We start from the raw sequence: 11,014 nt of genomic DNA on the forward strand, positions 1-11,014 counted from the left end.
TTAGTAAGTAATTCCTGGCCGTAATGCAGGTTTGAACAAACAATACAGTCTCCCCACAGTAAGGACAGTATCTCAGCTTCAGCACTCTCCAGCACAAGTATATTATTCCTTCCTCTCACCAAGAAGAAAATGAAAAACAAGACTAGTTTTGTTCCGCAAGAAGGAGAGGCGCGTTCTTCCAGATGTCCGGATAACAGAGCATTCAAACAGCAAAAGCTACCAGCTTGGCAGCCCCAGCTTACCATTGCGAATGTGCTCTCCAGCTTCTTTCTCATAGGCACGTTCTGCCTTACTGTGGGAGTCTGCCTCATACTGTCCACAAACAGCATCGGAGAAATCCAGGTTTGTTTGGGGGTGGTGTTCTTGGATATTCTTAGATGATGGCTGCGTTTGGAGGGAAAAGGCTTTGATTTTTTCCTTCTGGATAAAGATGATAGCGATGGCTTCATGCTTTGGACATGTGTCCAATAGCCAGAAGTCCTGTGAAAATCCTCAGAGGTAGTTGGTCACCGGCAAAATCCAAGCACTGGATGGTTAACTGCATGCTAATGTCTGAAATACGGGTGGTAATCCCTGCCACTGGCTGGTTGTATCTGAAATGTCATTATTTCCTGGGGTTTTGAAGGGAAATAAACTAATCCCTTTGATAGTGTTTGGTGCTAGAAGAACATACATGTTTTCTGTGGCAGAATCTTAAAATGCAGGTAAGCCCTGATGTTCAAATGCCTCCTGGAGCAAGTTAGAGCTGTGGTGGTGTTGGTAGACTCCTGGTTGGAGCCAACACTCAGCACTACATCCAGGCTGGCAGGAGGGGTGGGCCGCAGCACGGGGGGATTTGCCAAGTGTTACTTGGTCAGTCAGACCAAGCTGCAGAAGTGTTCTTCACTCAGCACTCCTTTGTCACGGGGCAGGTATGGAGGTTCTGCAGCCATCATCACAAGGCTCTAAAACAGCTTTAAACTAGGGATAAAATTTGTGAATATTCATTGAGGTCAAGTCCTGATTCTCTGTCGATTTCTAACGTTTTTGTCAGTCCAGAGTCACTTAGAAGAGAACTGAACTGCTCTGAGCAGTCTTGGAGCTAAAACACTGACCTTTTCCTGTGTGCATGTCCTTTATTACAATATCTCTGCTTGTTCACTTCTCTGACAGATTGATTATTCAGATAAATGCTCAGATTGATCAAAACTCCGTGAAAATTTCTCTAGTTGGAATAAGGAATGCTACTGTTCTGTTAATTTCACACTAAAGGAAGGTATATTGGTAAGTGGACGCGAGAAACTAACTCAGGTTGCTTACTACCTCCTGTTACTTATATCTCTATATAATAAAATACACTAATTGTGTTCTGTAGAGCTCCTGACTAAATTTTCTTTTACTTTTTAAAAACATGACATACTCAAAATTTTACACTTTGACCTTTGCTATTCATTTTGGTACATGTTAAAAATAATCAAGATCAGGCTACCTCTGCCCTTGGCTGGGAGATGTCCAGGGAGGAGGTGGGGGCCGAGGAAATGGTGGTTGACTGTGGAGGCAACTTTTCTCTGGATCTCAGAGTCAGTAGCAAATCCCCTGCCTTTGGCCTGGGGCTAGTTCTTGCTGCATGGCTAGGATCTCAAATCAGAAGGAAATCTGAAGCTCTGACCACTTGTCGTAAGCAAACCCCTGTAGTCTTTTTACAAGGGTTATGCTGTTAATCCCCAAGGTCCTTGAAATAATTCAAGTCTAGCAATGTCATTCTGCAGTTTCATTTGGGAAAAGTATCCTTCATTTCCTGTCCTAAACTACTGGGTCATGTTTCTGAGACTGTTAAAATGCTTCATATTCTTCCAAAGAGATCTTGTGCTTAGTACTGCATAAATGACCCTTTAAAATTACAGTGCAATTTAAATTATAAAGTCACTTTAGGGTTCTTCAGTGTATTGAAGAGGCTGTTAAAATACTCTGTAATTCTTCAGATAAGTGATGTTTGAGATGAGAAGTTTATTCAATTGAATAATATTTTTTTTTATAGTTTACTAAACCTCTTTCTTGTTTGTGTTTGCCTGCCTAGTCTTGTAATTAAAAGGAGAATACTAAACTTTCCAAAGGGCTCAAATAACTGAGGAGAGGCAGCCTTATTTTTCAAAAAATCTGAAGGAATTAAGAGCTAATGGGTACTTTAAGTTGTTTGTCCATCTTCTTTTATGGAAAATGTGTGTCTGTCTCCACGAAGTTATTCACAATCATATTGTGAATACACTGTGAAACAATTCTCAGGTTTGTGGCCAGCCATGCCATCTTGAGTAAAATAATAATCAGGCATTTTTTATTTTGGTTTCATTTGGTGATTTAAGAAGTATGTTTAATTTTGTGCCAAAATACTAAAACTTTCAGCTGGGCTAAAGACTAGATTCTTGCTAGCGTCCACTGAAGTAACTCCTTAGAGTGTGGTTACCAACATTTAAGCATTAACGGAGTATTCTCTTCCCCTCCTTTTTTTAGCAAATAATAGGGTTTCTCTTTGTCTGCATGGACTCACCTTGCTGAAGGGGCTTATCCTTGAATTCTGGGGTGAGGTTTTTATGTACTATGGCCTGCAAAACTTCTATGAAAACCACCGTCGATCCATGATATCAAGAAGTGATGCACAATTGTTGGGTCGAAATGTAAATGTAAGTTTTCTTTATATTATGAGATCATCAGTATTTCCATCAGGTGCATCTTTGACCATATGAAGAGCTAACTAGGCATAACTGTAAGTGTGTTAAAATAGCTCTAGGGAATAATAGGAAGGTACAGATTTTCAGTGTTCGGTCTCTGCTTTTATGATTGTTAGGGCCATTATGTCTAATAAGTTAATAAGAGAGGAAGACTGAGGGGATAAATAAAGATGTCAGCCCAGAGTTGTAATTCTCAAACCCGCATCTTGTAGAGATGCTGATTAAAAATATGTTGTCTTTTTGAAATACATTTACAGAAAGCTTTTCCTTCTAGTGTTTTCAAGTGCTTTAGCCAGAAATGTTTTAAGCTGTGCTTTTATTATAGGGTTAGGGAATTAAGTTATTCTAAGTCTTTCATTTTGCCATCTGGCTTTGGAAGTGGACAAGGAGCAAGAAAAAGTTAATGATGAAATAGGTGATCATGTAGCATTCTGAGTGCAACTCAGAGGTCAAAAGAGGAGGCTAGACAGCATCACTTGCAGCAGAGCTGCATAAGGAAATTGGAGAAGGCAGTCATTGTATGCAGTTTTTTCACTTACAAATCTGAAACTTATTTTCTTTGGCCTAAAAGTAGCATTGTTTAATATGCACACGGTCCACACACTTGTCTTCTCAGTACGTACAATGATTGTGCCATAATAATCTGTTGTTTCAATAAAATGCTTCTTGTAACTCTCAGGACATGTTCTCCATATACCTGATACTCCAGGGGTCCAGTCAGCTTGTTTGTGTGCATTCAGGTGCATGCGCTTTTGCCTTTTGTGCCAATCAGGTACAAAGCTTATTAATAGTTATTGGAAAATATCTCTGTGTTTAAACCTGAAGATTTCTAGTTTCTCATGAGCTGGGATAGGAGAGAAGTGATAAATCTGAGGTGGGGTTTTATTTTTCACACTGTGTCTTTATACATCAAGATTTCTCCACAAAGAACTGCAGCAGTGTGGCTAACTGCATCTGCGGTTCTCCACCAGGGAAGCAGTCCAGGCCGAAATTAAAAAGAAGGAAAAGTAAGGTGTTTTAGGGTAGGTAAGGGCTTCACGGGGACATTTTAAATTGTAGCTATGTTACAATAGCAGATCCCCAAATGAGTTCTTGTAGTCTGGAGTTTGCAAGTCCACAGCAGAATTGGGTGAAGACTTCCAGTTTACTTACTGTGATATGGAAGGTGTTCCTCAACTACAAATCCATTCATTTGGCCCAAATGTGACCAAAAGGTACTGGAGACTTAATTATCCAGTGGCTTTTGAGAAGGAGGAATGGGAGGAGAATGCTACCACCAGCAAACCAGAACAGCCTCCCCCCCGGCCCCCCGGCCCTGGTTCTGTGTCTGATTGTTCTGTGGCCTTGAATGGAGATTCAGAAGAGCTACTGCGCACCTTTCACCACCTACCGGAACGGGACGCCCATGGCTCCATGCGGTGCCATTGCCAACAGCATGTTCAATGGTAAGCAGGTACCTTCCACATCTGCCATGCTGATTTCCACTTAAAAGTTTTCTGTTCCCCCAGTCCAGCTGAGTTTTGCAATCCTGATATTGCAACATCTCTGTCTTTCTCCCACAAAAGATTTTGTTTGGCAGTGCTGCAGTGTCAATATGGGGCTCTGCTTCCTCCTGTTTAGTACCTTGGCCCCCATTTTGAAACTGGGGAAGTTTTCATTTAGCAAAGCCCTCTTCAATGTGAATATATATAACAAGACCGAGGAATTGAGTCTCTGGTGAAATAAGGAATGATGATACAACAGATTTAGTGTGCTTCCATGCTGAAAAATACATTCTTGTACAGCAGTGGGAGAGCCCAGTTTCTGCCTTCCTGCGGCAGTGTGCTTAGAAGGAGGTGACGTGTTCTTCATATTGCTTTGGACCTTTGGATCTATGTGGTTGCATTTTGTTTGTAGTAACTAGTAGATATACCCTGCCTATGAGTATGTTTAGGCTGAAACCTAGAGGGCTCCTAGCTGTGAACACCAGCAATTTTCAGAAGGGATTTCTTTGGGAGCAAAGGAGACAAAAACTTCTGCAGACTTTTGTCCCCTACCCCATCCTTTTTTCTCGCCACCCCACCCCCCACCCCACCCAGCAGTTTTCAGTAATGCAGCAGCTTTTTTTTTTTTTATTCTGCCAGTAATTCCCAGGCAGAGCCCCCCACACCACAGGACTTGTGAAGGGCAGCTGCATTCAGTACCTTCTAGATCCATTTGATTTTCATTGCCTGCGTACCCACCTGCTGCCCAGGCAGTCTGATCCACTGGGCTGGGCTCAGACCTGGGCCAGCAGAGCTGCAGGCACCCTGCCCACACAGTTCTGGAGCCCTGGCTGCAGGACAGAATGCTCCTGCAGACAAATAGGTGTAGTAAGATTTTAAAGTGCTACAGGTAAACCTCCCTGTGTCTGCCTTTGCACCTGTCCTTTGTGCAGGGTGTGATGGAAGGTTCCAGCTGCTGGTGATTCATGGGAAGGGGGAGATGTCTGAATCCTTCCTATGGTAGCTCATTTCTGTCCCTCTGCTGTGACAGAGGGTGCTTCCCTTTCACTTTTGGCAGTTTAGCTGGTTGTCTAATCGCTCTTTGATCTTGTTTTGTAAGATGAGGAGGACAGCCGAGTTCCTGCCGTATGAGAGGTTTTTAACCCAAGCTTAGCAGGCAAGGGAGCTGTCAGGCAGGCAGTTAAGCAGGCAGAGCGCAGAGAATTGCAACACCTGTTAATAAACCAGTGATGGCTGTGACACAGAGGGATCACTTAGTTGGAAAAGTGTGTCTGAGCCTTAAGGAGCTCTGTGAACACAGGTTTTCTAGCAGGATTAAAAAAGTATGTTTTTACTGATGCTTATGCAGTTGAGTTGTGTTTTTCATGTTACCTAAAAAGCAGCCCCTCCCTTTCTATATCATCTACCTATCCCTGCCCATCATCTCATTGCCTACCTAGGTGTTTACACAGTTGTTAACAAGGAATGTTTTTGTCTTATGTTAAACAAATCTAAGTAGGAAAATGTAAGGGATAACAAGAGCTTTTTATACACTGAAACAGGATGGCACGTTTAACTACAATTTTAACTGAATTTTTTTTGATTGAAGGAAGTGTTCATGTCTGACTTGGTAGACAAGGTCTGATTAGAATAAAACTAAAGCAAAATTTGTTCCAAAGGATCATGGATTCCCTTGATTCTGCTTTCGCTTCTCCCCTGTTCCCTGAAAAACCACGTTATATATAGCAAAGCAATCAGTTTAGGACAACTGTCGAAGAAATACTGGGGAAAGCTGAGGCTAACTAGCAGAGTAACTTCTCTAACCAGTTAAGATTGCTCCAAAAGTGGTTTGCAAAGTTAGTCACACAGGAGTAGATGGACATGAGATACTTGCGCATATTTCTAACACACAGGAATTCAATAGCGTTATTGGTAGGAGCATGCTCAGTCCTTCAAACTTGTTGATGTTCTAAGGCTCTGGAACCTTAATTCTTCTTGTGGAATGTACAGTGCACTGTACACAGTCACAATGAAACCTTTCCCAGTATATTTTTTGGTTCTCTGTTCACCTGAAAGATGCTTCAGTGTGATGGTTTTTGTAGTCACGTTGGCATTTAGAATGGTTGTCTTTACTCATACATATTGCTTCTTGTATTCCTTGCAGATATTATTGATCTTTTTTACAGTCTTAACTCATCTGTTATTCAAGTATCGCTGCTGAAGACTGGAAACAGTTGGTGGACAGATAAAAATGTGAAATTTCGCAATCCAAAATCATACCGTCTCTCACCTGCATTTGCAGGTAAGAATGGTTCTCCTGGTACTCCTTGTTTTCCAATGGCTTCCCTCCCTCCCCCACTGTATGAGGGTCTCCCATTATGAGACAAAGTGCCTTTGGGAGAAATACCTCCCAAAACATGTTGGAGAAGCAGCTTTAGAGGGTGACTGAAAGCAGAAGACAGATTTAGCCAAAAAATGACTTTGGGGTTTTTTTTTTGGATCACTGATTGTAGAAACTGGGAGAAAGTGATTAGTCCATGTCAACACCCTTCTGTATAGTTTCTTGTAATGCTTAATCTGTCCAGAGAAAGCAAGGATACAGTCACTTCATTTTTCCCTGCTGGAAACATCTGTGAAGAAGAATTGCATGTCATGTCTTTCCTTCTTCATGCCTTTGCAGATTCTTAGGCAGCAGTGAGATGAGTGAGGCTGCCTTCATCACTAGTTCTTTCAAACAGCTGTTTCCTAGGGCTGTTCCCTTGTTACGGTTACTCTGTATTGAAGTGGGACTAAAAGCTCCTTGCTCTGGATCAGGAAAGAGCCAGTGCTGTGCTGGATGCAATATGCAAGAGTTAATTGTCTAAGTAGTTTTCATATGACAGATTCTAAATGTCGTAGGCTGTGCTGTTAGATTGCAAAAAGGTGCCATTCTGATTGTACAGGAATAAATTAATGTATAAAAGTGAAAGCAAGCTCCTCGTCACGGAGAGCATGTTGCTTGCTGAAGAGCAAGAATCCAGAAGAAGTCTTTTCATTTGTGTGAGTCACTTTGGTGTTCCTGTGCTTTGAGTTCCCAATGTGTAGCAACCCCTGGGTACTGTTCACTCATGTTTGAGGTGAGTGGAGATGCTTGAGTGAAAACTGTTATCTAGCATATATAATTTTTCAATACTGGGCAGAATCCTGTGTCTATTTCATATCTCATTTTCTGTGTTGGGTGCAAGTAGGCCCAGAAGTTAGTCACTAACCACTGGGTTTACTGACTGTCTTTCCTGGTTTCTTCTTTTTCATCAGGGACAGCAAGTCCTCCTTACTGGCAGAAGCCGGTGTATCTGTTAGACGAGGAAGATGAAAGGAACAACGGTTATGTAAACGATTACTTCATTATCTGGATGCAAGTGTCAGCCTTTGCTACATTCAGAAATCTTTACCGTCGTATCAGATGGATAATTTGCAGATGGCCTCCCAGCAGGGAATTACACTTTTCATATTTCCTATAGTATCCTTTCATATCATCCAAGACTATTAGATAGTTACAACAAGATGGAAATTGATGGGATTTGTATGGTAAAATGGCAAAGAAACCAAGCACACACACCCCAAAAAACCCTAAATCACCATGAAAAGACCTAGTTTTGAGGGGGATGAGACATTGCAAATGGATTTTCTTTAGCCCATGCAGATGGAGTTAATACGTGTTACTCAAATGGCAGCACATGACTTTGGATTTGACTTCTGAGGGGGCTGCGTTTGGCTGGAGGCAACACGTGGGAGCTTTACACAAAGGGGATAACTGAAGAGTGGGAACCTGCAGAGATGTTTTAGCTGGAATATTTAAGTGGCCTAGTCAGATGTGTAGGCGCCAGGGGAGCGGTGTAGGATGCCTGTGCCAGCAGAGCCCTCCCGCAGATTGCACCAGGTGCTGACGGGCTGCTGTGCTGGTGGAAATGCGCCCTCGCACCAAACAGCCTGCGCTTCATTGACTGGAGCGCTTGTCCTGTCAGCAGGAGTTATGTCAAGATGACTATAATTCTCTTCTCTCTCAGCTGACAGAGCTATGATTTTAAATGTTGTGGCACGGTTCTGTCCTGAAAGCTTTTGCGTGGAGAGAGAGATGAAAGGTAAAGTCATATAGCATTCCAGGTAGGTAACATGTTAGGTAGAGGTGAGCACGTCCCCTCAGTGAGAACATGTGGCATATCGTCATGATAAGCTGCCCAAAGGCTCATTTTCAACTGAGTTTTCATAGCAAATTAACACAGTAGCAGTTACATAAGTTATGACTCTGAAATCTATAATGAAAAAAAAAAAAATTCTCCATGTTCAGAGAGAGATTGTATCTAAAACAACTGGTTTTCTTACCACCAGCTGCTAGTGGGTTTTTGGACCCACAATAGCAGAGACATTGCAGATCACATAAAGGAATTTTTGCAGCAAAGGTAGATCTCCACTTTATGCCTTTGAAAGGTTTTTGAGTATTTACTACAACTTTTTTTCCTCCTGGAAATAATGTAAACTTTTTTAGTGGAACCTTAACATCCATCTATCAGATTTCCCTGTTAGCAGGTTCAAGGGGAGGAAGCATGTGATTCTTTCCACTGTGGTATGGAGCGGAGGAAGTAACCCGTTCCTGGGAATTGCCTACGTGGTTTCTGGCACAGCAGCAACCCTGATGGGTTTTGTCATAACTGCCATCCACTTAAAGCTCAGAAAAAAGAAAACATACTTTCAGAAGTAATAAGGCTCCGTGGCTTTCTGGACAAAGGCAAAGGTGTGCTGTGAATGAAGAACATGCCGTACAGACCTTTCATTCTTTTCCCTGAGCTCTGGATCTCTTTCAGTGTTAGGTTTGGCGAACGTAAGCAAATTGAGGGGCAGTGTTAATTCCACCATCCAAAACCAAACTCACATGAAGATGTGTTCTTATTAATGTAATGTCCCTAAAATTGTTTCCTAGGAAACTTGTAGCAAGATGAGCTTCAAACAGACAGCACAGTGCGTTAGAATTGCAATGGCAAAGAAATCATGTGGTCTAATATCTGGCCAGAAGTCAGGGTCCATGTTAATTTCTTACTTAGCCCTTAATTCAGACAATGTGTCTCTTGACTTACATGGAGTGGAGCTTTGGATGGGTAAAAACTGAGGTCTTGACCCAACAAAAAGTTTGAGCCAGTAGACCTTGGTGCTAAAATCTGTTTGTGGGCTGAATGGCTTGCCTTAGGTTTTATATACCCTTAGCTGTTCTGAAAAAGCAACCAGTGCAGTGCAGCATATTCATCACAGTTTGATACTCCATTTACGATTGAATACAGGGCATTTTTAGGAGTTTGGAGTTTGCTTAAACCCAGTTTATTGATTTTATCAAAGTACTGAGACTAACCGGCAAAGCTAGAGGGCATAAAAGCACTGATTTACATTTTTTAAACAATTATTTTATAGAAAGCTTGAATTAAAAACTCCTTTAATGCTAAACATTTATGCAGAAACATCTGCATAATATAACTACTAATCCACAGATGCACTCCTACCTAACCCACCCTTCCACACAGAAGTTCACTGACTCTTACATGGCCTGAAATGTCTCTTCCCCTTTCAAGCCCCCATCTCTGTGGCATGGTGAATTATTGTCAATAGAAAACAGCACCAGGAAATATGTCAACTTAATTTTCAGAAAGTAAACGCTGCATCTTGTGAATAGGCTTATCAATTTTCATGTTTCATGCTCAAAATTTTACACGTTTAGGAGTTATATCCAGTCTCTCACAATTTAGGAGAAGCATACATAAATTTAGGAATTCATTCTGCCTGGGGAATTTAGGTCAAGCATACATAAATCCAAATTTTTAAAAATAATTTTTCTGTTGCAAAAGTGCAAATGGAATAAAACACTTTAATTCCTTTGGTAAGTATTCTGTGTGCCTTACCTCCCCTAAAAAAGCCTCCACGCTACAAGAAGAAAGAAGCAAGCAGCCTGGAGCAAGAGGGCGCGTGGCCCGGGGGAGCTGCGAGGGCACCTGCCTCTGCCTTTGGAAGTGTCTCGGGCACTTAGGGGCTGTTGCCCTGTGGAAGGTGGCCTCCAGCAGATCTGCCTGCAGCCACGCAAGGTACTGTTCCCTTTCATGTCTGCCTCACAGCTGTGCCTGAGCAATGGAGGGTGGTGCTGAGCTCCCAGGTGGGCCAGTGGGCGCACGCGTGCAGTGGCCACGGCTGGTGTGAGGCTGTGGGACGCCTTCCTCTGCCTGTCCCGCTCGGTGACCGCCTCCGTTGGAGCTGGAGGAGTGGGGTGCCAGGATTCCAACCCTTGCATCCAAACCTGCCAGGAGCTCTGGGAGAACCCTGCCCATCACTGGCCAGGACAGGACAGAGCCGGAAGTGGTGCCTTTACCATTGCTTAAGTTCATTAGTCTAAATCACTTTTCACAATGAGACATGCTCCTGAACCTTAAAATCCCAATGAAAGTGTAATCCCATCCAGCCCTCTGGAAAACCCTGATGGGCGTCACTGCCAAAGCTGGACTTAAAATTTCTGGCTCCAAACAAACCACAGGCAACTCTTCTTGTTCTCTTTCTTTTTACTGTGTTTGGTTTTGTTGGGTTTTTTTTATCCCTCCAAGAAACCAACATTCAGGAGATGGTATGACATCGGGGTGGTTAGTCACAATGCAGTTGTCGCTGATTTTATTCATGAAGTAGCTGGGGAAAGCGTTAGTAAGAAGAGACAGCAGACAGCAGTGAGGCCTGTGTTCAGTGAGTGGGTGCCACAGGTGTGGCCTCTGCCCCCAGGCGCCGCCAGGGAGAGCCTGCCCTCAGGCAAATCCTCCACATTCTGCTATGCCTGAATTTGTG

The 11,014-nt window shown here is 42.7% G+C and overlaps 1 protein-coding gene across 1 annotated transcript; it reads left to right on the plus strand.

Moving 5' to 3' along the window:
- The first annotated feature begins 94 nt into the window (after positions 1-94).
- Positions 95-10,074, plus strand: LOC119143752 (cell cycle control protein 50C-like). The gene is given in 8 exon segments (XM_037378350.1): positions 95-342; positions 1,153-1,263; positions 2,535-2,657; positions 4,060-4,150; positions 6,333-6,470; positions 7,463-7,616; positions 7,618-7,667; positions 8,719-10,074. Coding segments are annotated over 8 exon segments (1,068 nt in total). The 5' UTR covers positions 95-129; the 3' UTR covers positions 8,907-10,074.
- Positions 10,075-11,014: the final 940 nt, after the last annotated feature.

Source organism: Falco rusticolus, chromosome 2, assembly GCF_015220075.1.
Source record: "Falco rusticolus isolate bFalRus1 chromosome 2, bFalRus1.pri, whole genome shotgun sequence".
NCBI lineage: Eukaryota > Metazoa > Chordata > Aves > Falconiformes > Falconidae > Falco > Falco rusticolus.